The sequence below is a fragment of the Myotis yumanensis genome, unplaced genomic scaffold (assembly GCF_028538775.1).
Source record: "Myotis yumanensis isolate MYYU_CA2020_CCGP unplaced genomic scaffold, mMyoYum1.0.hap1 SCAF_1, whole genome shotgun sequence".
In the NCBI taxonomy this organism is placed as follows: Eukaryota; Metazoa; Chordata; class Mammalia; order Chiroptera; family Vespertilionidae; genus Myotis; species Myotis yumanensis.
In genome coordinates this window covers 30,431,872-30,458,125 of record NW_027223752.1, presented here as the reverse complement: position 1 = coordinate 30,458,125, position 26,254 = coordinate 30,431,872, and the positions used below count along the sequence as shown (strand labels likewise).

General features: G+C 45.3%; 1 protein-coding gene across 17 annotated transcripts in view; it reads right to left on the bottom strand.

Annotated features, from left to right (window-relative positions):
• HEATR4 (HEAT repeat containing 4) overlaps window positions 1–26,254 on the bottom strand; it is an 84,174-nt gene that overhangs the window by 29,790 nt on the left and 28,130 nt on the right. For all 17 annotated transcript variants that reach the window (XM_070416984.1, XM_070417004.1, XM_070417010.1 and 14 more), the window contains 4 exons: window positions 10,061–11,004; window positions 8,514–8,698; window positions 7,307–7,447; window positions 1,314–1,514 (listed from right to left, as the gene is read on the bottom strand). In XM_070416984.1, the coding sequence (XP_070273085.1) occupies window positions 1,314–1,514; window positions 7,307–7,447; window positions 8,514–8,698; window positions 10,061–10,941 (1,408 nt within the window). In that variant the 5' untranslated portion in view covers window positions 10,942–11,004. The remainder of the gene's footprint in view (window positions 1–1,313; window positions 1,515–7,306; window positions 7,448–8,513; window positions 8,699–10,060; window positions 11,005–26,254) is intronic.

Below are 26,254 nucleotides of genomic sequence, written 5' to 3'. Positions count from 1 at the left end.
TGAGATGAGAACCACTTGGTCAGGGTTAGATACATACTGCACCGCCCCCCCCCCCCCCCCCCCCCCCTCCAGGACAATTCAAGCAAAACATTAGCTCAGAAAAATAAAGGGCCTCAGAGATGGGATCCTTAGGGAGGTTATTTCTCTGATGATCCATATACTCTCTAGTTCAGTCCCAAACAACTTCCCCCCGCCTCAAATCTCATCCTATATTCTGTCTCTCGCTCTTAAATAGCTTCACTGGTACCATCTGGAAAACAAAAGGGGCAATAAAACATAGTGGTTAAGGGCGCTTTGTTATCAGACATACCTGGTTTGGAATCACAATTCTTAGCCGTGTGACCTTGGGTAAGTTACTTAACCTGTCTGAGCCTGAGGTTTTTCATTTGTAAAATGGGAATAATACTATAATATTATTATTAATAATACTAATAATACTATGTTGAGTGACTGAATAGTACATGAGTTAACTAGACAAAGTTTAGCAAGATACCTGGCAAGTTACCCTCAGGTTTCCTTGCCTTTGAGGACTCCTCCATCTGGCTTTCAAGGTCATTCTCACTGTATTGCTAACTGCTCTCTTTGTAGGTATCAAGCTTTCATTTCAGTGCTCCCACCATCTGTAGATGCTCCCTAATAGTGGCTTTTACTTGGTATCTCTTTTTCAACTCTTTTATGTTTATCTGATCACCTCTCTTCTTCCTGCAGTAGCTAAATTAGTTTCTTAGGTTCTGAAAGACAGCAGCCCTTAAGTCCTTAAATCTTATAGCTTTCAACAGTCCTTACCAGGTGCTTACTCTGCCCCAGTCACTCAGACTTCTACTCCCATATCTCTGAGGGCAAAGTAGATATAGGATAATCCCAACTCCAGGAATGAATTTTGGAGAGGGGTGGTTTATACCACAGACAACTACCATATGAATAAAATAGTTATAAGTATTTCTTGGGATTTTTTTGATCACCATTACATTTCCATTGCTTGGACAGCATGTTTCAACCTTCCCTTCACGCATTATTTAGTGAACATAAGGTTTCAGAGGTAAGTTAGGGTCCCTGCCTGTGAAGAGTTCTCAACATAGTGAGTTTTCACAGATTACTGAAGTAAAACCCACCCATGCAAAAAGTATGCATATGTCAACTAGCATTGTGTGAAAAGAAAGGCTCTTGTCTAGTCTAAGCTTGATGAGGCAACCAGATTTTTATGTTTTATGAGAGGGATGGATTTTCAAACACCAGTCCAAGCTGAGACTCTCATCCTCCAGAAATACATACTGATACCTCTTGATGTCCCGCCTCCCACCCCCTTCACTCACTCAGAGCCCAGGCAGTCCTCCATTCCTGCAGCATCCTCCGCAGGACCAGCAGTTTCCAGGGCACATCCTCCTTCAGTGAGTCTGCCTGCATCTTCAGTTTCTTGGCCTTAATGGACATGTCCTCACTCCCCTGCACCAGCAGATCCTTGACTGGGGTGGGCAAAGCAGTCCAGCGCGGGGCTCCTTTCACGGGCCTGCAAGCTGTGCAGTGTGCCAGTATGAGGTCCTGCCCTAGGCCCTGTGTTCCAACCAGCATCTCATTCCTATTTCTGACTAAGACCAAGGCAAAACAATGTTCTCAAGAGCAAACTTTCCTGTGGTTATAAAGGGAACTGAGCACAAGTGCCACAGGGAGCTGTGACTACAGACATGAGAAGCCACGATGGTGGGGGAGAAAGGTGGTGGTGGGGGAAAGCTGAGCTATTTACAAGCCTTTCTATAAGTGTAATAAATCTTTAGGCACATAAATATGTTTATACTAGAAGCCCAGCACACAAAATTGTGCAGCCTTTAGGCACATAAATATGTTTATACTAGAAGCCCAGCACACAAAATTGTGCAGCCTTTAGGCACATAAATATGTTTATACTAGAAGCCCAGCACACAAAATTGTGCAGCCCCGCCCACCTGCATGGGCAGCCCTGCCACACTTGCAGCCCCGCCCATCCACACGTGCCTTGCCGCGCTCACAGCCCTGCCCACCTGCGCTGGTCTTTGGTTGTTATAGCGTTAGGGCCACTGGGTTTTTATAATTATAGATGTAAAAGGGTTTGCTCCTAAAATTTGATATTTGATATATTGCAATTTAGAGTATAATGGGCCATTAATTCCTAGTTTAATTGTTCTTTTTATGCTTTTAATTTGGGAGGAAGAATGGTCCTTCAAGCTGCTAAATTTTAAAGATTTTAGCATCTCTGAATTTTTCCTAATTAGGACAAATAACAGTTGGAACTTTGAGAACAGAAGAAAATCCTATATAATAAAAGGCTAAGACAGAAGTTTTCCACACAGCTGATTCCCACAGCCAGTCGGCCTGGTGGTCAAATCCCTCTAGTATTAACTACAACAATTAAGGCTTAACTAGAACAAGACTGCGCACAAAGACCACAAGAGGTGCACCAAGAAAGCATAAAAGATGCGGAGACAAAAAAACATGACAGAAATGGAGGATATGGAGCTAAAAATCGCAATTTTGAGGGCTTGCAATAAACTTGAGCAGAGCCTCACGAAAACTAATGAGACCCTCGATGCTACGATAAAGAAATTAGAAAGTAAGCATACACAGACTGAAATAAAGAATATTATACCCAATAGCAGACCAGAGGAGCACAAGAATCAAACCAAAAATTTGAAATTCAAAGAAGCAAAAAACACCCAACTGGAAAAGCAAAATGAAAAAAGAATCCGAAAGTGTGAAGATAGTGTAAGGAGCCTCTGGGACAGCTTCAAGCGGACTAATATCAGAATTATAGGAGTGCCAGAAGATGAGAGACAGCAAGATATTGAAAACCTATTTGAAGAAATAATGGCAGAAAACTTCCCCCACCTGGTGAAAGAAATGGACTTACAGGTCCAAGAAGCACAGAGAACCCCAAACAAAAGGAATCCAAAGAGGACCACACCAAGACACATCATCATTAAAATGCCAAGAGCAAAAGACAAAGAGAGAATCTTAAAAGCAGCAAGAGAAAGAGACTCAATTACCTACAAGGGAAGACCCATATGACTGTCAGCTGATTTCTCAACAGAAACTTTGCAGGCCAGAAGGGAATGGCAAGAAATATTCAAAGTGCTGAATACCAAGAACCTACAACCAAGAGTACTTTATCCAGCAAAGCTATCATTCAGAATTGAAGGTCAGATAAAGAGCTTCACAGATAAGGAAAAGCTAAAGGAGTTCATCACCACTAAACCAGTATTATACGAAATACTGAAAGGTATCCTTTAAGAAGAGGAAGAAGAAGAAAAAGGTAAAGATACAAATTATGAACAACAAACATGCATCTATCAACAAGTGAATCTAAGAATCAAGTGAATAAATAATCTGATGTACAGAATGAACTGGTGATTATAATGAATCAGGGACATAGAAAGGGAATGGACTGACTATTCTTGGGGGGGAAAGGGGAGTGGGAGATGCGGGAAGAGACTGGACCAAAATCGTGCACCTATGGATGAGGACAGTGGGTGGGGAGTGAGGGCGGAGGGTGGGGCGGGAAATGGAAGGAGGGGAGTTATGGGGGGGGGGGGGGGGGAAAGAGGAACAAATGTAATCTGAACAATAATAATTTAATTTTTTTAAAAAAGGGAAAAAAATAAATAAAAGGCTAATACGCAAATTGACCTAACAGCAGAATGACCGGTTGCTATGACGTGCACTGACCACCAGGGGGCAGATGCTCAATGCAGGAGCTGCCCCCTGGTAGATAGTGTGCTTCCACAGGGGGAGCGCTGCTCAGCCAGAAGCTGGGCTCACAGCTGGCGAGGGCAGTGGTGGTGGTGGGAGCTTCTCCCACTTCTGTGGCAGCGCTAAGGATGTCCGACTGATGGCTTAGGTCCACTCCCCAGCAGTCGGATATCCCCCAAGGCCTCCTGGACTGCAAGAGAGCATAGGCCGGGCTGAGGGACCCCGCCCCCTCACACACACACACACACACACACACACACACACACACACACACACCCTGAGTGCATGAATTTTGTGCACCGGGCCTCTAGTATTATATAAGTACAAGAGACCCATTGCTGAAAGATTCCTGCAAGAATAGGGCTTCCTCGGGCCTATTCCTGCAAGAATAGGGCTTCTTTTGGCTGGAGTGAAGCAGAGAAGGGATTGAAGCCCACCCTTCTCCACTGCCTCGCTCCCTCCTGTCTCTGCTGCCTCGGCTCTGCTCCTGTGTTCGCTGCCTCGGGACACTCCATCAGTGGCGTAGCAGCGAGGCTGGATCGGCCACCGGAGTGGGCGGATCATGCCTCGCTGCTTGCCCCCGTGGCCCCCGGCCAGGTGACAGGCCCGGACACTCCAGCAGCGATGGAACGGCGAGGCTGGAACTGCCGCCAGAGTGGGTGGATCCAGCCTCGCCACTCGCCCCCCTCCCCACCTCCCCTGCCACCTGCCTGGCCAACAGGCCTGGACACTTCAGCTGCTGGGCTGAGGGGACTGGGCGCCGCTATCTTGTGGCTATGGGCGCCGCCATCTTTGTGATGGAGTGACGGTTAATTTGCATATTACTCTTTTATTAGATGGGATAGTTGTTATATAAAAAGTTATAGCTGTTATATTTTTTTAGACTTAATGTGATCCCTGATATGAGATTCAGAAAGCGTCTTTCTCAGAGGAGTAGTTGTGTAGAGAAGAAGGCAAAACAGATAAAAATATTTCCGGCCCGGCCAACATAGCTCAGTGATTGAGCATCAACCTATGAACCAAGAGATCACAGTTTGATTCCAGGTCAGGACACATATCTGGATTTCGGGCTCAATCCCCAGTCGGGGTGTGCAGGAGGCAGCCAATTAATGATTCTCTCTCATTATTGATGTTTCTATCTCTCCCTCTCCCTTTCTCTCTGTAATCAATAAAAAATATATTTTAAAAAGAAAACAAAACATTTCCAGACTACTAATTTCGTTATTTGCCACATTGCTTCTTAGTTTCATGTTCTAATCTGTCACTATCAGCAGCTTCTGTTTTTCCAGATCTCATTCCAACTCAAACGTGTTTAGATTTGCTCTGAATCAATTCTTTTCTTTGAGCAAGGAGGGCTTCTACCACTTCTTCTAATGTAAAAAGAGTCCTTTGAGACTCCAGGGCAATCTAGCTCAGATGCTCATGTAGAGCACACCCTAAAAATGGTGCTCACCCAGCTTGATCACACTGGGGGAACTCAGTCACCCTGAGTTCAGGGATTCCCTCCTTTGCAGTGTAGGATGTGCACAGCCAGAAGCCACAGAACCAGCTCCAGACAGGTCAGCTCCCAGTGAATAGATCCTTGGCCATATGACATTCCCCCACTTCTCTCTGCCTTCTTAAAATCCCTTTCCTGGAAGTGAGAAGTAGCTGTTCCTCCTGTATCCCCCTGCCCAGGGAGTTAAAATTGATGTGGTCAGAAAGTCTTAAATCGCTGCCAGTTAAACTCTTAAGAGAATAAACATGTACAACTACCAACATTTATCTTGCTTCCAGCCCTTGAGTTCCAGGCAGGTAGAAATACCTCCACTTGCCACCTTCCCCCTCAGAAGTCACCTAAAGGGAGCATAAAAAGAAACAACCCCTTGACTGTCTATGGGAGAAAAGGCACAGTACACTTTGTTGGCAGAAACAGGTGGTGCCTTTGTGATGTGTACTGTAAAACCTGTGCTTGGTATATAGGAACCATGATGATCTAGGCACACTAAGAGAGTTTTCTGTCAGGCTGTACACTTTGTTTCTTTCTTTTTAAAAAATACTAGAGGCCCGAAGCACAAAATTCATGCAAGGGGCTTGCCCCTCGCAGCCACGGTGGCTGCCTCAGCCCTCACAGCCCAGGCTTCGTCCAGAAGGACGTCCAGAAGGTCGTTCGGCTGTCTGGTCTAATTAGCATATTATGCTTTTATTATTATAGATATTTTTATTGATTTCAAAGAGGAAGGGAGAGGGAGGGAGAGATAGAAACAGCAATGATGAGAGAGAATCATTGATTGGCTGCCTTCTGCAGGTCCCCTTCTGGGAATTGAGCCCATAACCCCGGCTTGTGCCATTGACCGGAATCAAACCTGGGACCCTTCAGTCCGTAGGCTGACGCTCTGTCCACTGTGCCAAACTGGCTAGGGCTAGTGTCTCAGTTTTAATGAAGCAACTAAAGCTCCAGAAGGTGACTTGCCAAGACCTAACCCAAGGCTCTGCTGGGGTGCTTTCTCCACTGCTTTATAATAGCGGTCCTCAACAAAGGAGGAGTGGGTGTGGGTGCTGGGGAAGCTATGCATAGACACCATGAGTAGCATCTCTACTCTAATGACTGATACCTAGCCAGGCAGCACTAGAGACAGAGGTTTAGGGGTGGGTGGGAAAAGAATGGGTCACTACTGCTACTAGTTTCTGCACATGAGGGGACCACCTCAACAGTGACACTGCAAAGGAAAGAGTCATGGGAAATGGATATATAGTCTCTTGGAGAATGGGCACTTTTTGTTTCATTAGCTCATTTCTTAGCTATTTTCCTTCCCTCTCTCTACCTTTTCTGTTTTACATAATCAAAATGAGGTACTGGTAAAGGATGCCGCTATGGCCTGAGAAGCAGATATTGGCCTGAGTATGGAGTGGGAGGGTAGAGCCAGCCCAACGTAAAAGAGCAGAGTACTTGATCAGGGTCTGATAAGCGTCCCCTGGAAGCATTAAGATGGAATTATTGGCACTTATTACACCTAAGTTTTATTTTATTTCAACTGAATGAATGCTTCACAAAACCTCTTCCTAGTTATAGTTACTATTTTATCATTTTATGAGATGATTTTTTAAAAAGATTTTTTATTGCGGGGAAGAGAAAAACATCAATGTGAGAGCGAAACATCCATCGGCTGGGCATGTGCCCTGGCCGGGAATCTAACCGCCCACCCTTCCGTGCATGGGATGATGCCCAACCAATGGCCAGGGCAGGGAGACGACTTCTAGTTGGTAGGAAGAGACTCTCCTGGATGCTGGTGGTGCCCTGCCCTCCGAAACAGGGACCTTAAAGAAATGGTGCCCGAGCCAGTGTGGCTCAGTTGTTTGGAGCATTGTCCCCTACACCAGCAGGTGTCGGTCGGGTTCAATCCCTGGTTGGGACACAAACAGGCGGTTGGGGGGTGGTGGGGGGGGCAAGAGGGAGCAACCCATTAATGTTTCTCTCTCTCTCTCTCTCTCTCTCTCTCTCTCAGATCAATAAAAACACATTCTCGGTGAGAATTTTCAAAAGAAAGGAAATGGCCACATTTGGCCACATTTCCATCTTTATGCCCGTTATCAGCTTCCTGCTTACGTGCTTCAGGAACTGGCTGGGAGGTCCACCTTTCTGGGGTTTCCGGGAAGACCTTAGCTAGCTGCTTGTGGTACTGGTTGAGGTTCTCCAGGAAAATCTGGTCTCTCTTTGCACCAATCCGGTGGATGATCTGGACTTTATCTATGAACAGATAAGGAAATAATGAGTCAAATAAATAAAATACACAGAGGGGACAAAAAATAAAAAAGAAAGAATGAGTCCCCAGCACCTTCCTTCTCTCTCCTCCTGGGTTGTCAGTCACCGGGACCAGATCCAATTTCACTTTACCCTCCTCTGAAGCCCCTAGGACGCATGGCTGCCGTGCTCTGTGAGGCCTGGATGTCAAGGCAGAGCCTTTCTCACTATGAAAAGCTATTTACTAATGAAGGGCCACCTAATTCATCTCTTATTCTCCATCAGTACTTTTTCTTAAGCACTTTAAGAATACGTTCCGTTTATAGCACTTTAGGAACAAGATGGGAGTAGAAAAGGATAAACAGCGTGGAACATGCAGACCTAGATCGTGCATCCTGGAAGCCCAGGCATCTAAAGGGAAAGCCCAGGCGAGCTGGAAGGGAAGGTGGTGGGCATTTACTGGGCGTTGGGCAAGACGCATTGTAAGTGCTTTCTTGTCTACTGTTTACATTAAGTGCATTTTTCTTAATACTGCTTTACAAATAAGGTACATAAGGCTCAGAGAGATTATATCATTTGCTGAAGGTTAGTAAGAAAGGATTAAGCCAGGATTTAACCTCGGATCTGCCTGACTCCAAAGCCTGTGATATATTTTTTTCCAATGTAGCACCTCAGTGGGGGGATATCTCAAAGTGAGAGGAGGGAGAAGGGTGTACAGAGAAGAGGTAGATTGTTCCCAAAGCCAAATCTTGCTTGCTTTACAATCCCACCCTCCACTGCCTCCTTAGAAGGATAGAGAGCTAGAGAAAGGAGGAAGAAGAAGAACTATTTTCTCCCCACCAGACATCTCCCCTCTCCCCCCACACACACCCCCGGCAAAAACAAAAATTAAAAAAAAACAACCCACACACAAATAGCTCGTATGAGAGTAAGCAGGGAATGTTATGGAAATGTTACCATGAACACCTGGGTCACCCAGGACCTCATGCACGCCCATGACTGTGTCATCCCCCAGCTACTTTCCATCTCCATATCTACCTTAGCCCCCACCAAAGGGCGCCAGCTCTATTACCAAAGTAAATCTCCTGTTCAAAGGTGTTGTCGGTGGAGTAAGCAAACTTTCCAGCTCGGCGAGTCACCTGCCGGATGTAGCTCTGGACGGGGGACTGGCAGGTGATCTCTTTGTGGATATCCGCTGCGGCCTTGTTGTCAGACGTCGTTTCAACACCCTGCTCTTGAGGCGAGTAACTGGGCAATCTTGGCCGGAGTGAGGGAGGGAGGGAGAAAAGGGGGGAAAGGTAGGAGATGGACTTTCTCGTTTCCATCAGGTCCACAGCTCACTCCCTTTCCTATTTTTTAAAAAAATATGTTTCTATTGATTTTTAGAGAGAGAGGAAGGGAGAAGGAAAGAGAGATAGAAACATCGATTGGCTGCCTCCTGCACGCCCCCTACTGGGGATCGAGCCTGCAACCCAGGAGTGTGCCCTGACTGGGAATCAAACCATAACCTCTTGGTGCATGGGATGACACTCAAACCACTGAGCAACACCAGCCAGGCTCCCTTCCTTTTTAAGCTCAACGCATACACACATGAGCATTTAAAGAACACCTCTATCTATTGGCCTTGACCCCAAGGTCCACTTGAATATGGAGCTGCCAGAAGGGCCTGACTGCAGCCACCTTCCCTCTTCCCTGGTGGAGCCACTCCTTCTGTAGCCACTGGACAGCACAATACAGTCCCATCCTCCCAGCATTACCCTTCTTTAACGCTGGTGCCCTTGGTGGATGCATGGACTTGGGGAAGGGGACCCTCCTCCTACAGTACCTCACTTCATTATGTGTGGTTACTTAATGTTTGTTGGACAGACTGTAAGCACCTTAAAAGATAGGTTCATGTCTATCTCATTACGTTGCATTTTGCAAAGTAACCGGAAAGTAGTGGGAATGTGATTTCTATTTTACTAATAAATGGATAAATAAATGAGCTTCCACTTATTTTTAGTTCACTTTCGGGAATGAGAGGTATCATAATAGCTCCAGTCCTCCCTCTAGCTATAAATGAGGAGGAGACAATCTGAGACACGCACAGCAACCCTCTTCTCTCAGGTTGTCTATTTCTCTGCCCTGCTGCCAGTCAGTTTTTGAGTCAGTGACATGCTGGCTTCTTATTCAAAGGGAAGCAGGACCAAACCTCAGAGCCAGGAGGCTCTGCCTTCCTTACTCTCACCATGCTTACATTTCTGGGAGCACCTGGACAATAACTGGATCAGCAGAAAGGGAAAGGCTGAGAACCAATCCCTTCAATGGCACTGGTTTTCACCGGGGAGCAATTCTGTCCCCTGTGTCAATGTCTGGAGACATCTTTGGTTGTCACAACTGGAGAGTACCAGTGGCATCCATAGGAATGCTGTTAAACATCTTACAATACACAGCACAGCCCTCTGCAACCTAGAATGTCGGTAGTGCTGAGGTTGAAAACCTTACTTTATGCAGATGGACAGAGCAGGTTGGCAGGGAAAACACAAGAGGTTGAAGGGAGAGTGTAAGCCATCCCACCCAGGATTCCTTGAAGGGAAGCCCAGGATTCTTAAAGGCATGTCGGGGGCCCAGCCAGTCTACCGATAATAAACAGGAAGCAGCAGCTCTGGCTCCTTTTTCTCCTCCGTGGGCAGGGTGACACTTTGTTCCTCAAAATCCGCCATCTCTGCTTCCTCCAGTTCTTTCAAGAGCTCCAGGTCGCTGGCAGAACTGAGCTCATCCCGGATGTGGCTCCAGTCGTATTGTTGGCGCAAGAAGCTCTGCCACTTGTTGGGGGAGACCCCGGGCCTTAAAGGACGCTTGTTCTGTATCCATCTGGCCGTGCGCTTGTCCAGCTTTTCCAGCACGATGGCCTCCCAGGCTCTGGCCTCCTTCTCGTGGGGCGGAAGCCAGGTTTCCCCCTCCAGTTCCAGATCTGGAGTAGGTGGCAGGCTCAGAAAGTCTGGATCCATGCAGCAAAGAGGAATGGGAAGGCAAGACTTTCTCTGGACTGTGCTTCCTGACTTGGACTTCCTTAGCTTCTTCCTAAAATAGGTAGGACTTTCTGTTTTCTCAGCCTGGGAGGTAACCCTGGCTGAGGGACTTGAAGAATCCGACAACTTGAAGCTGACGGGTTTCTCAGGCCGGGCCTTCCTGATGTGGGGAGGCTGGATGATGCTGTCTGCATTGTAGAGGTGATGGAAGCTGCACTGGCTGTAAGGAAAGCTGGCTAGCCCTCGCCGCCACACCACCTCCTGAGAGAAGGTGAGGTTTGAAGCCGCCTTTTTAAAATACTGGTTCTTGAGGTCTGCACAGTGCTGCGGGCTGAAGTGAAAGACTGGAGGCACGCTGGAGATAGAGGTGCACTCCTCCGTGCTTCTTGGGTTTAGGTAGGAGAAAAGCATGCCCCTTCTCAGCTTTCGGGGGAGTGACCGATAAAGAACTTGAGGAAGAAAAGTCTTTTCGTTTTGGTTCCTGGCCATTGTTTCCCAGCAAATGCTTCCTGCCACACTGCCTGGTCCAGAGGCAGGGCCTGGAGGAGTGACCTGTTAAAGGGACGAGAGGAACTGGTGAGAGCTCTAGGTCATAGAAGTTGGTAACCCATAGCAATACAGAAAGAAAAGAACTTGGAAGATAGATGGGAGGAGGGAAAGTCGTGTGAATTAGAAGGATGGAAGAAAGAACAGGTACAACATTCCAAATATTCCTTGCATCGGACCCTTGCTTCCAATCTCACACTTGTCCCCAAAGCTCAGCCCCTCATCTTCTTACGAGAGATAACTGCTTTTCAACAGTATTCCATGCTTCCAGTTTTTCCTCAAACGTTGCTTTCTCTCTGTTCAAATGCTTATAGCATAAAGTTCAGACAACTCAACCTGGCACTCGGGGTTCTCCATGAGTGTGATCCCCAGTTAATGACCTTGTCCTGATACGTAAGGGGTCTCCTAGCTCTTCTCCGGGTATCCCTCCCTTCACATAGTGGAGCTTCCATCTGTGCCTTCTATATGAAACTGGTGGCCTGGTGCACAGATTCATGCACACTGATAGGAAAGTAATATTTTAATATTGCTACTCACCCTTTCTCTATAATAGAAGTGTCAGAGATGAAAGAAAATTAGTAAAATTTATATGAAAATAATATATAAATTGATTAATAAATAAACAATAACAACATGATATAACAACAAAAACATGATATAAAAACAATAGAAGATGATATAAAAACAACATTGATAAAAATAATAACTGATACATTTATTCAACTTATTCTAATATCTCCCTGTGTACCATATTAAGAGTAAAAACATTTTCAGAGTGCTTGACTAATTTTCCTTTGATGTCCCAGCATCAAGAAAGGTTCAGGAAATCTGGAGTAGGCTGTGTGTAGATTAAATAGGAGTCCAGAGAAGAAGCATAATTTTGAAAGGCATTTGGGGGTCAGAGGAGCTTAGCTTAAAGGAAACTAAGATGTAAGGTCTAAGGTCTAAGGTCTAAGGTCTAAGGTCTAAGGTCTCCTCATCTCAGGACCCCATGCTTTTTATTAACACAACTTGTCCTAAGGCGAGGCAGAGATATACACTTCAAAGGGTCAGGGTTTAGTAGAGTCCATTGTCAGAATGCGGGAATTAGCCCATGGCTGTTCAGGTGTTTGGCCAGTAGGAGGCAATAACATGTAGATTAAGATGCCCTTTTAGCCATCTGGCAGCCAACAATTATCCCTTTTCAGGTTTGGGGAAATGCCACCAGCAATTTCCAGATTCAGCCCTGCTGTCAAGCTGGAATTGGTTTCTGGCACAAGTCTTCACAATTTTAACTCTAACGTCACTTGCTCTTTGAACTTGAGAGAAAGCAACATATAACTGACCATGTCTGAAAACGGGTTCAGGTAGGAATATTCCTACTCTGTCTAGATTGGTGCCAGTGAGAGCTTTATATGTATCGCACATGCGCGGGTCAACGTTTATTTTTAAATTGCCAGTGTGTGTCATATGTACCGGCCAGTCAAACAGTCAGACAGCTGGACGGCTGGTTACTTAGCCTTTTATATAGAAAGACTAGTGGCCTGGTGCACAGATTTGTGCACATTGAAAGGAAATTAATTAGAAGAAATATTTTAATATTGCTATTCACCCTTTCTCTATAATAGAAGTGTCAACCAAATTCATGATCAACAGTGACAGATCGAAACATACGCATGTTATTGGCTCCAGCAAGAGTTTTATATGTATCGTGCATGTCAACTTAGCCTTTTATATATATAGAATAAACTTGCTTAGTTAGGCCTGCTTTCTGATTTAGCCAAATGTCTTCCAGCCCAGTGAAGCACCCCAACTTCTCTTTCAGGTAACTGTCAGCAACACAGCAGTAAATATCAACACAAAGCAGATTATTATTATAGATCATGCAGGGAGAACAGAGAGTAAAATATTTAACTACAGCAGTGTTTGACTATATTCTGCACAGTGAGAAAACCTGAAGTAATTTTCAAGTTCCACCATTTCTTACTTCTTTTCAGTCAGGTCAAGTTTCTACTAAATCTCAGTTTTCTGGCTAATGAAACGAAAATAGGATTCCACCAAGTCTCCTATCTACCTACTCCAAGACTTCCGTGAGGATCAAATGAGATGAGGCAGGGGAAAACACTTCACAGGCATTTGGTCAGTGTAAAATGTTTCCACCTGGCTATAAAGCAAGTCTTGTTCCCGGGCTAGAGAAACTGCAAGGAGGCTAGTCACTAGGGCAGGGGTGGGCAAACTTTTTGACTCGAGGGCCACAATGGGTTCTTAAACTGGACCGGAGGGCCGGAACAAAAGCATGGATGGTGTGTTTGTGTGAACTAATATAAATTCAAAGTAAACATCATTACATAAAAGGGTACGGTCTTTTTTTTTTAGTTTTATTCATTTCAAACTGGCCGGATCCGGCCTGCGGGCGGTAGTTTGCCCACGGCTGCACTAGGCAGAGGAAGCCAGGCATTGCTATGTGGTGTCATTACCCAGACGGACACATAGCATGTTAGCCTTTTATATACATAGATTGCCAGTGTGTGTCATATGTACTGGCCATTGGTTGGATGGCCACACGGATGTACGGTCAGTCACTTAGCCTATCTATATATATAGATAGCCTTTCTTGCATATTTAACACAAATTCTATTTCCCAGGCCCAGCTCAATTCCTGCCTGCTCCATAACTTCCTTTATCTATCCAGGCCTCCATGTCATATGAAAATTTATAAATTACTTCTAGTCCATGCCAGTTGTTTTAACTTTTAATCCTGTGACACTTCAATTATTAAATATGTGCTCTCTAACTGCATTGCCCTATCTCTGCTAGCCTTCAAAATCACCTGGTACTTTTCCATATTGTTTCATAGTCATCATTGTTAGAATTTTTAACAGCTGCAAAATATTTTATCAAGTGTATAAATCATCTTAGCTCTTCCTTAATTACTGGGCAAGCTGTTTCCAGGTTTTAGCTAGCATGGAAAACACTGTAGAGAACCACTGCCTGGATTTAGTGCTTCAAAAATTTTTTTCCTTCTGAAGCACTTACTTGGACTAATAATGATAATTGACAATTAGGGAGTACTTTGCTAAGGGCTTTTCACAGGGAAGATATTATAGTTTTTATTTCCTATGGGAAGCCGCAGCTCAGAGAGGTAGATAAGTTACTTCAGATCACACAGGTTGTAAGTAGAGCAGTGATGCTTCAAGCCCAACTGCCACTGTCCAGCTCCAGAGCACTTAACCTCTGTGCCACACTGGCCTTGGTTCAAGCCCCACTCCCTACCACTCACTGTGCTGGCCTTGCCTTTCCCTGAGGGCAGGTAGGCCGCATGCACAATGACACAATTATCTTGCCTTGCTTGCCCTGTGCACAAGGTGCCCTTTAGCTCAGATCTGACTTATTTCTCTTTCCTTTATAACACTCAGCACAGTACCTTCTCTCCTTAGGACTTGATTTATCCCACTGGCTTCTGTGTATTAAATCTCATCTCTCAGTGGATTTCTTTTGTTAAGGACCAGCTTTCATCTAGATGTCATTGGCCAAAATGGATAACCTCACTCAAATGAAGTCCCACATCATTGATATGCTATCCCTCTAGGATTTTTTGCACATAAGATGGAATTTGGTTGTTCCATCTCTTCACGAAGGCAACATGGTCCCAAGGGTAGAGGATGGTCACAAGGTGATAGTTTTCCTGAAATTGTACCTACTTTTACTGGTTAAAAATAAACTGTTAGTTAAAAACAATATTAGTACCCTAGCCGGTTTGGCTCAGTGGATAGAGCGTTGACCTGCGGACTAAAGGGTCGCAGGTTCGATTCTGGCCAAGGGAATATGCCTGGGTTGCAGGCTTAATCCCCAGTAGGGAGCATGCAGGAGGCAGCCTACCAATGATTCTCTCATCATTGATGTTTCTATCTCTCTATCCCTCTCCCTTCCTCTCTAAAATCAATAAAAAATATATTTTAAAAAAACAACATTAGTGTTCTCCTGCCCTGCATAGTGCCTAATGGAATATTTTATAATTCTTAACATATCAGTATATCAATAACTTGCTCCTAAGGCAGGGGGCATTTTGATTCTAAACACTTAAAAAAACAAGATGACTACCTATATGAAATGATTGGGGGAGGGGGTATCCCTAGATATATGCCCATTAGCCTGGGACATAAAGAATCTTTGGTTACAATGCCAACATTCTAGAAAGAATACCATGTAATCATTATTAATTATTATAAACTAGGGTAGGGTCCCTAGGCCTGGCCAGCAATCAGGACAGGCTGGGGCCTTCCTTCCCCCAGCTGCCAGCTGCTGGCTGCTGGCCGGAGCCTTCGTTTCACGCTGCCTCCTGGTGGTCAGCACACATCATAGCAAGTGGTCAAACTCCCTGTCAGTGGAACTCCCTAGGGGACAATTTGCGTATTAGCCTTTTATTATATAGGATTATCAAAGAATAGTTATCATCTCTCTAAATAAAAGGCTACTATGCTAAGTGTCCAACTGTCCAACCAGTCACTATGATGCACACTGACCACCAGGGGGCAGACGCTCAATGCAGGAGCTGCTGAGCTGCAGTGACTTGGCAGCAGCAGTTCTTGGGTGATGCACCCCAAAACCAGAGAGGAGGGAGCCAGATTGCTTGTGGGGCCGTGCGATTTCACCTTCGGCCATGTGTTATGATGTTGCTGGGGCACTGTTGGCCCCGAATCTGGTTTACTGCACACTTGTGTTTGCATTCCACACCCTGTACAACAGCAAACCTCGGGGGATGTTGGAGAGCCAATTTCAGCCTGATCCCCACAAGCCAGGACGAGGGACCCCACCTGCCGGAGGGACCCCGCTCACTCTGCAGATGCCAGGGAGGGACCACGGGAGGCTGGCTCCAGGGCATGTCTGGCCCCTTTCACCCAGTCGCGCCCCGCTGACCACCTTCTAATTAATGTCCTTTCAATGTGCATGAATCCATGCACCGGGTCACTAGTATAATATAAAAAGAAGAAAATACATGACAGATACATTTTGAAAAAGAATGGAGATAGGACAAATGTTATAAGGTTTGATCCAAAGAGGCTTGTCCTGGATGGATTTAGTCAGAAGATAAGTATAAGGCCAGGTTCTGCACTTCCCAACCATGTTTCCTTGGCACTATTGTCCTTAGAAGGCAAGTCTGGGGTCCCACAGCTAGATGCACTGGGCACTTAGGGAACAGTTTAGTAGTATTGAGCTGTAGGCAATTAAAAGAGAAGGTGCATAGCCCCATCTGGATGGTTCAGTTGGTTGGACCATTGTCCAGTACACCAAAAAGGTTATGGGTACGATCCCTGGTCAGGGTGCATACAGGAGGCAACCAATCAGTGTTTCTCTCTCTCTCTCTCTCTCTCTCTCTCTCTCTCTCAAATCAATGAACATATCCTCTGGTGAGGATTAAAGAAGGGGGAGGAGGAGGAGGAGGGGATGAAGGAGGAGGAGAAGATGAAGCATAGAGAGGGAAGAAAAGCCTATGAATAGAGTTTGGAGACTCCATATTTATATTATCCAAACCAACATTGTGAGGCACAGTCCTCTCCCCCAACAAACAGCCCTTAAGAACCCAAAGCAGAGTGGCAGGTCTCAGGTGCCTTTGTGCATTGACAGCATAAGAAGTTGAATAAATGGCATCCTACAGTTATTCCAACCTGGCATAAGTGCAGACGAGGCCCTGCGATCTGGTAGGCAGCAACCACCAGCATTCTCTCTGCACTTTTAGGTACTTGGGTGGACAGACAGGTGTGGGGTTGGAAGGGTTAAACTACATGCCTTCAGTTAAAACCTGATGTCAGAATCTAAGCTCAAAATGTGTGATGTCTCAGAAGTTCCCAATTTAGTTCCACTCTCTATTCACCTTCCCTGTTCCCTCCCCTCTCCTCCTGGGTCTGCTACTGTTATTCTGCAGAAATTGTTGACATGGGTTGAATAATATGTGTAAAAAGAATAATATTTTGCTTTCTTCCTTCTGTTATTAAAGCAGTAGAAACTGCCACAGAAGAAAATACTAAAAAGCAATAAACCTTAGCACAGTTCATGTCTGAAAGCTTTAAAAAAAGTAATAGTCTCACCTCCACCCACAGATTCTCAAGTTCTGAGGTAGCACCCGGAGGGCAGTCAGCTTCTGATAGTGTTTGTTTTTTATTTTTAACCTTTATTGTTGAAAGTATTACATATGCCCCCTTTTTACTCCATTGACCCCTTCTAGCCCGCCCACACCCCTCACCCCAGGCCTTTACCACCCTATTGTCTGTGGCTTATGGGTTATGTATATATGTGCATACAAGTTCTTTAGTTGATCTCTTCCTACCCATCCTAGATATTGTTAAAGGACCCTCTGCATCAAGATCAGGGGTTTATAACACATTAAAGAAACCACAGCCCCAAGAGGTAGCTGTGGGATGTATGATGGAAGCTTGGTTGGTAGGGAGAGCGGGATCGGGGACTTGTTTCAAATTCCTTCTCTGCTGCCTCTTTCTCATCAGAAATTTTCCTTCATTTCCCCCCCTCTGCTTTCTAATTTCCATTCCTAGCCATGCGATCACATACATATACTGCTGTCTCCTGAGATTACTGTGGAAACTCTGCCACAAAGGTGATCTGTTCCTACTCTTATCTTACAGATTTCAAAACCAAGGCCCAGAGAGGAGATGTGACGTACTGGTTAGCCCCTGAAGCCAGCCCCTTTTGACACCTAATCCAAAATCTTTTCATCTACTTTCATCTACTGTCTCTCATCATTCAGCTGAGCTAATAGACTCCTTTCAGACACCAGTAAAGTGGCAGTGTTTTGAAATTACCTTCAAAATAGCCTCCCACAAGTCTTCAAAGGGAAGCAAGATTTTGCTCTTAAACCTTCCTTAGTTTCCTATGTTCCAAACTGTTTACATTGGTTACTTGGCAGCCACCTCTTTAGAATTCCATGAGTCTACTCACAGAACCTGGGGGTTCAATCAGGGGTATTTTCAGTTATTTATTAAACTTCCTTCTTTGTGAGCTGAGCTTTTGGAAATTGCATTGATTGGTGACAAAATGGACTTCTTGGTCATTCTTTGAAAAATAAATCTTTAGTCCTAGCCAGTTTGGCTCAGTGGAAAGAGCAACAGCCTGTGAACTGAAGGGTCCTGGATTCAATTCTGGTCAGGGGCATGTACCGCGTTTTCAGGCTAGTCCTGGCCCTGATCGGGACACGTGCAGAGGTAATCAATCTATGTGTCTCACATCAAGGGAAGGGAAGGGAAGGGAAGGGAAGGGAAGGGAAGGAAAGGGAAGGGAAGGGAGGAAGGGAAGGAAGGGAAGGAAAACTTTTAGGTCTGTGCAGCTCAATATTTTCCCCCACAGGAGTTCTTAAGTCCTACAGAGTCTTGGCAAAGCAGGGAACACATGAACCCAGCTCTGGCATGCTTCAGTGGTTGGGGCCTTTTCCATTCCCCTTTCATCTCTGTCCCTGCTTAATTTGCTTCCTTCACACAGTTCAATTCCACCTCCCCTGCTCCCCAGATCCTGGCTAGATTATCAACAAATTCTACTCTTTTTATAAGGAGACTCTTCATATCCTGTTTTGTTTTGTTTTTTAATCCTCACCAGGGGTTTCCCCCCCCCCCCCCCCCCATTGATTTCTAGAGAGAGTGGAAGGGAAGGAGGAGAGGGAAAGAGAGAGAGACAGAGACAGAGACAGAGACAGAGACAGAGACAGAGACAGAGACAGACATGGACTTGAGAGAGACACGTTGATTGGTTGCCTCCCGAACACACCCTTACTGGGGCTGCAGAACCTGCAACAGAGGTACATGACCTTGAGCAGCAATTGAACCCAAGATCCTTGGCAGGCCAATGCTCTATCCACTGAGCCAAACCGGCTAGCACCATATCCTGTATTTTTAATAGTAAAATTTCAGGCTTACAGGTTACTGGTTTTCAGAAGTCCTTTGTGAAAATAACTACCTGTCTTGACAGCAGGGAAGATTTCTGGGCATAAAGTTCTGTCTTTTCTTTTTTTTTGCAAAAGTTTTTATTGTCAGTAATAGCTGTAAACTTTATACAATAATCTATTTTATTAAGTTTATTGGTGTAACATTGGCTAATAAGTTTCAAGTGTACAATTCTATAATACATCATCCGTATATCGCATTGTGTGCTCACCACCCAAAGTCAAGTCTCTTTCCATCACCATATATTTGACTCCTTTACCCTCCTCAACCTAGGTTTTGTCTTTCTAGCTGACCTGGGACCATGCTATTCTGGCCATCTTGTCCTGATCAACCTGACCACTGATTTTAGTACCTTAGCTCAGACCCTGGGACCCTTACAAAAGGGTTAGAGGGCATGTTCTTTGAAATGAAAAGACTAAAAGACTTTTTAAAAAATTAAATATTAAAACCTTGGCTAAGGTTCCTAAAATTACACAGAATTACCACATGATCCAGCAATTCCACTCTGGGTATATACCCAAAAGAATTAAAAGCAGGGCTAATAGATATTTGTATACCCATGTTCATAGCAGCATATTCCCAATAGTCAAGAGGTATCCAACAATGAATGAGTGGAAAACAAAATGTGACATATATACAAGAGAATATTACTCAGCCTTAAAAAGGAATGAAATTCTTATATATGCTACACATATGGATAAACCTGGAAGTCATGCTAAGTGAAATAAAGCCAGACCAAAAGGACAAATACTGAATGACTCCACTTATATGAGGTACCTAGAATAGTTAAATTTATAGACAGATAGTGGATTTACATGGGCTGGCAGGAGGGAGTGGGGAGGAATGGGGAGTTATCGTTCAATGGGTACAGAGTTTGTTTGGATGATGAAATAGTTTGGGAGATGGATAGTGGTGATGGTTGCACAACAATGTAAATGTACTTAATTAATTATACATTTTAAAGTGGTAAACTTTGTGTATTAGCACACTTTTTAAAAAAAACCCTATCTATATATATAAAAGCCTAAGTGACCAGACAACCTAACGACTGAACAACCAGTCGGCCAGTTGCTATGACACACACTGACCAGCAGGGGGCAGACGCTTAATGCAGGAGCTGCCCCCTGCTGGTCAGTGCACTCCCACAGTGGGAGTGCTGCTCAGCTGACTAAGGGGCGCCAGACACTGGGCTCATGGCTGGCCACTGCAGCCCAAAGACCACAGCGGAGTGGCAGTGTGGCAGTGTGGCAGTGGCGGTAGGCGCAGTGGGGCCAGGATGAGCAGGAGCGTAAGACAGGAGCAGCCAGTGGCATTGGACTGCCAGTTTTGGCCCAATCCCTGGAGGCCATGACGAAGGACTCCACCGGTGCACAAATCCGTGCATCGAGCCTCTAGTTCAGTGATGGCGAACCTATGACACGCGTGTCAGAGGTGACAAGCGAACTCATTTTTTTGGCTGATTTTTCTTTGTCAAATGGCATTTAAATATATAAAATAAATATCAAAAATATAAATCTTTGCTTTACTATGGTTGCAAATATAAAAAAAAATTTCTATATGTGACACAGCACCAGAGTTAAGTTAGGGTTTTTCAAAATGCTGACACGCCAAGCTCAAAAGGTTCGCCATCACTGCTCTAGTTCTATATAAGAGTTAATATGCAAATGGTTGTCATGCCCTCATGCCCTTGCGCTGGGGCCACGGAACCTGAGGCTGGGCTGGGGGACCTGAGGCCACGTCCCCCACCCCAGCACAGGGGCCAGGGCCCGAGGCCACACCCCCACCTGGCGGGGCTTGACGGGGTACCTGAGGCCATGTCCCCCACCCTGCGGGGCTTGACAGGGGTGGGGCCATCCAGGTCTGGGTCTCACGCCTGATTTCAAGGCGTGCACAGGTGGGCGGGGACTTGACTCTGGGTCCCGTGGCACGCCACAGACTCTGACAAGAGGGAGATTTTCATATACATTTTACTAATTTTCTTTCATCTCTGACACTTCTATTATAGAGAAAGTGCACATAACAATATTAAAATATTTCCTCTAATTAATTCCCTTTTAATGTGCATGAATATTGTGCACCGGGCCACTAGTTTAGTACAAATAGCCATGGGTTTTTTTTCTGATAGAAATACTAGAAACACTAAAATTCCCACTCCTAACTACTGTACATGCATTCAACCATTGGTCCACTGACAAAATGATAGCATTCATGTACCAGTATTGGTAGGGAAATATTAATAAGGCTGCAAAGATTGCTTACCTCACTTGTCCCATTTATCCAAAATACAACCCAGGGAAGCCTGTTTGCCCTGCTCCTGGACATCTTAAGTTGCCTAATGGACCATTCAAAGTTTGACACATGGATTTTATACAGCTTTCCTGCCACTTTGATAAAAATATATTTTAGGCCCCAGTCAGTGTGGCTAACTGGTTAGAGTGTCAGCTCTCCCACCAGAGGGTCACAGGTTCGATTCCCAGTCAAGAGCACATATCTGGGTTGCAGGTTCGATCCCTATCCTGGTTGTTTTTCTCTCTCTCTCCCTTTCACTTTTTCTAAAAATCAATGAAAAAATATCATCAGGTAAGGATTCACACACACACACACACACACACACACACACACACACATTTTTCCCTTAGTCATGGTGTGTCTGTTTTCTCACTGGACTGAAGCTTTTCCCTACTGCCTCCTCTGTGGCAGACATGCTTTTGGAAAAGATTATTCCTACTTGGGGAACCCTCCTTGAACTCCATAGTGATTGGAGAACCCATTTTAGCCATCAGGTGCTTTGACAAGTCTATGCCTCAACCTCAGGTTTAGTTGAATGCACTAATGGCATTATTAAGACTCAACTGGCAAAATTTGTAGAGACCCTCCAAGTACCTTGGCCAAAAGCATTGCCCTTGGCCCTTCTAAATCTCAGATTCATCCTCTTTGGAACTCATAAGCTGTCACCCTTTGAGATAGTCACAGGACACCTAATGCACCTGGTCCCTGCCTGTTTTGATCCACAGCTGATTAAAAGAAATATACTTCAATATTGTAAAAGCCTAATTGCCTCTATCAAAATTAACCATGTTCGGTGCACTCTCCCTCCTGGGAGCACGTCCTTGCCTTTCCCTTCCACCTCTTCTTCCCCCCACAGGGGGGAAGTTTATCTCCTAAACTCTAGGGGGCCCCAGGAAATTTGCAACCAGGGGAGCAATGGGCAGCAGCAGCTCATACTGAGCTAAACGCTTTGAACCTCTCCCAAAGACACCCTTTTCTCTGTCATTTCAGTGAACCAAAGCAGCCCACCGGAGGGGGCTAGCCCACCCCACCTAGCCTCCCTCCTGTTACTTCCTCTACCCTAGGCCCTTCCTTGTTTCGGTGTCCCCAGCTTTAATAAACATACTCTCCAAAATAAAAATAAATAAATAAAAAGCCCTGGCCGGTGTGGGTCAGTTGGTTGTCGTCCCATACATCGTTCAATTTCCAGTCGGGGCACATGCCCCGGTTGTGGGTTGGATCCCCTGATAGGGTGCATGCAGGAGGCAACAGATAGATGTTTCTTTCTTTCCCTTCCTCTCTCTCTAAAATCAATAAAAACATATTTAAATAATAATAATTCTATAAAAATAACCAGAGTTAGCGCGAGGCCTGAACGTTGGCGGATGTTGTTGTGGTTGTTCCCTGAGGCGGCTGGAACCCGACCCGGTCCAGCTGGTTAGGCCTCCTCTGCGGCCAGGAGGTGCACAGGCCCCCAGAAGGCCAGCGGCTGTGGCCGGAGGACTGGACGCGGGGGAAGTGGGCGGCGGCAGAGGCGCTGAAGGGGCGGAAAGTGCAGGTGGGCTGGTGGGAGCCGGAGGGTGTCTAGGGAGGGGGGCGGGGCAATTGGGGGGGCTGGGAGGTGATGAAAGTAAAGTCAGAGACTGAGAAAGGAACAGCTTTGGGAATTCATAGGCGATAGGGAGTGGAGTGTGAAGAAGGGCGAAAAATGGAGTTTGGGGAGGGCGGAGAGAAAACGGGGCGGAAGGAAGGAAGACGGGAGGGATGTGGAGAGCCTGGGACCGCGGGTTTCCAGGTTCGGGGCGATGAGTGTGATCCCGCAGACTCCTCGGGACCTCAGAGCCCCTGTGAGGCGGCAGGAGGAGAGGCTAAAGTGGCGGGCAAAGGGGAGCAAGAGGAGCACCTAAAATAAATGTCAACATTAAAAATGAAAGAAAAAGGAAAAAAAAGAAAAGATTGACGTATTGGGAAGTTCTCATCCTAGAGGAGCTGCCAGCTTGCAGGCCATTTGGAGGAACCAGGACCTTGGGGGGTGTGGCGGGGGGGGGGGGGGGGGCGGGGGGGGGGGAGGAATGAGGGGAGAGGGGAATAGAAGATGGGAAAGGGAGCTGGCCTAATATTAATTGAGCATCCACTGGCTGCCAGATACTGTATTAAGTACTTAATATGCATTACACGTTTCATCACCCTTATGGGAATGAGGAAACCGAGTTTGATACTAGGAAGAGCTGGAAATCACACCCAGGTCTGTCACATATGTAAGGCTCTGTGTTAGTCATTACCAAGGAACAAAAGTATGACATAATCTTTCATGTTTATTGAGCATTTTATGCTGGGCATTGTGCTAAGTATTTCAAATATGTTATCTTGTTTGGTACAACTCTGTGTGGTAGGAAGAATACCAGTAATGATACAGACACTAGGGATTCTTGCTCTAAAGTGGCTTACAGTTTAAGGGGAAGAAAAGAGGTGCACTTTGCTGGAGTATTACATGTCTTACTATTTTTTAAAGTATATTTTTTTATTTCAGAAAGGAAGGGAAAAGGATAAAGAGATAGAAACATCAAGGATGAGAGAGACTCATTGATCGGCTGCCTCCTGCATGCCCCCCACTGGGGTTGAGCCCGAAACCTTGGCATGTGCCCTTTACCCAGGACCCTGCAGTCCACAGGCCCACGTTCTATCCATTGAGCCAAACGGGCTAGGGCTACATGTCTTATTAATGGCAGGTACTCACAAAAATGCAGTGATATAGATACTGCCATTCTCTCTGTTTTAAAGATGAAAAAAATGAGACTTAGGTTAAGAAATTTACTCAAATAAGCAGGGCTCAAGCCCAATTCTTACTGCTACAGAGGCCAGTGCTCTTAGCCCTTACAAGGCAGAATAATAGGACCAGGTGAGTGGTTTCACGGGAAATGTGACTTTGGAGGCAAGAGAGATTATTATGGTTTGGGATTAACAAGGAAGATTTAACTGAGCAGGTAGAAAGGGATTTGAGATTAGCCAGGTGTGCTGAATTTGGGTAGTCTGGACAATAGTGTCAAGACCAGGTGGTTAACTTAATCTAAACCATGAGTGACCGTCTTTTCTGTGGGTGGCTACAGCTTGCTTGACTAAAACCAACTGAGTCCTGTTAAAAAAAATTTTTAAACCATGTTCTGGTAGAGCAGTGGTTCTCAACCTTGGCTGCACATTAGAATCACATGGGAATCTTTTCTTAAAAATATATATATATTTTTTTTTACAGAGAGGAAGGGAGAGAGATAGAGAGTTAGAAACATCGATGAGAGAGAAACATCGATCAGCTGCCTCCTGCACATCTCCTACTGGGGATGTGCCCGCAACCCAGGTACATGCCCTTGACCGGGATCGAACCTGGGACCCTTGAGTCTGCAGGCCGATGCTCTATCCACTGAGCCAAAACGGCCAGGGCGGGAATCTTTTTAAAATCCTGATTTCTGGGCCTCATCCTCCAGAAATTCTGTTTCTTTGTTATGGGTGGGGCCACAACATTAGTAACAAAGAAACAGAATTTCTGGAGGATGAGGCCCAGAAATCAGGATTTTAAAAAGATTCCCAGGTGATTCTAATGTGCAGCCAAGGTTGAGAACCACTGTGGTAGAGCAAGCTTCACAGTGCTCTCCAGGGAGACAGAGACCTTAAGCAACACACTTTGCCCCTCCCAAGTCCATAAAGGAGCATTGCTCTGGACTTGCAGTGGTTTACCTTTAGACTGCATGTCTCAAATTACAAGTTTCTGTTGTTCCCGAATAAAGCTATTTTGCTGGAGAAATATCTGGCTCTCTATTTTGTCAAATGTGAAATAAAATGAAGTCACTTGTGTTAAGGAGCTTTAAAATGGAGTCGAGAGGCCATTAAAGAAATGGGTCTCATGCACATCCTTACTGGACAGAACATGAACTTTTGAAATAGGCAAAACTATAAATATTCTAGGATGCTGTAAGAACACCTGCAACTCCTCACAGAGATAGCTTTAGCAATTAATTTTGTTTAGCCAAGGTTAGTTTTCTGGTGCCAGCACCAATTTAAATTCTTTATGAATGACTTATGCAAACTCTCCTTTTGCCTTTAAAAACCCCCTGTCTTCTGTAGCAGACACTTTGGGTTGCTACCTGAATCAGTGTGCCCAGATCTGCAGCTCCTTTAAACCCCAAATAAATGCTTTTCTGTATTTTTGCCTCCTGACAATTTAGGTTACTAATTTGTTTGTTTAAAGTATAGGCTTGCTTAAAGTATATACAGTTTACAGATTTCTCTACTAAAAAGAATATGAAGTTATAAATGTAAAATCAAGTACAAGGTCTTGGAAGAGGCCTGAACTGAAGTTTGATGAAAAAAAATCCACCACAGAGTAAAATCTATAATTTATGAAAAAGTAGGAAAAGGTTTTCACCTCACATCCAGGATGAGGAGGAGATACCATTTGCCCAGAAATAACATGAGAATCCAGTATATAATAATAATTGCTACCTCATTTGGCTGTTTTTGCTCACACAGTAATATGCCAGGCCCCTCAGAGGTGGCATGGTGTGGAAGGTCATCAGATGCGCAAATACTACAAGCAAAATACCCCACTGCACGTTTTAAAAGACCTATGATTATTACCAACCAAGTGCTAAAACTCAATTCCAGCCCTGCACTAGTTAGCCATTCAGAGTGGGGACTGGAGACGGCTTTGTGCAGGCTCCTTCAGGGGCAACCCTGGTACAGTCCACTGCACAGGCCCAAGAGCTTTGGAGAGGCAGAACTAGGAAATTCTTTCCCAAAAAAGGTGGAGGTTTGTCAGCCAGGAGGCTCTGAGCATGTTCATGTGAGTCTGATCTCTCTTGCTTTCAAAGATAGGCTACTGCCTTGCCGTTTTGGCTCAGTGGATAGACCACTGGCCTGCGGACTGAAGGGTTCCAGGTTCGATTCCTGTCTAAGCCATGTACCTCCTTGCAGGCTCTATCCCTGGCCCTGGTTAGGCTTATGAGGGAGGCAACCAATTGCTGTGTCTCTGTCTCACGTGGATATTTCTCTCTGTCTCTCCCCCTCCCTTC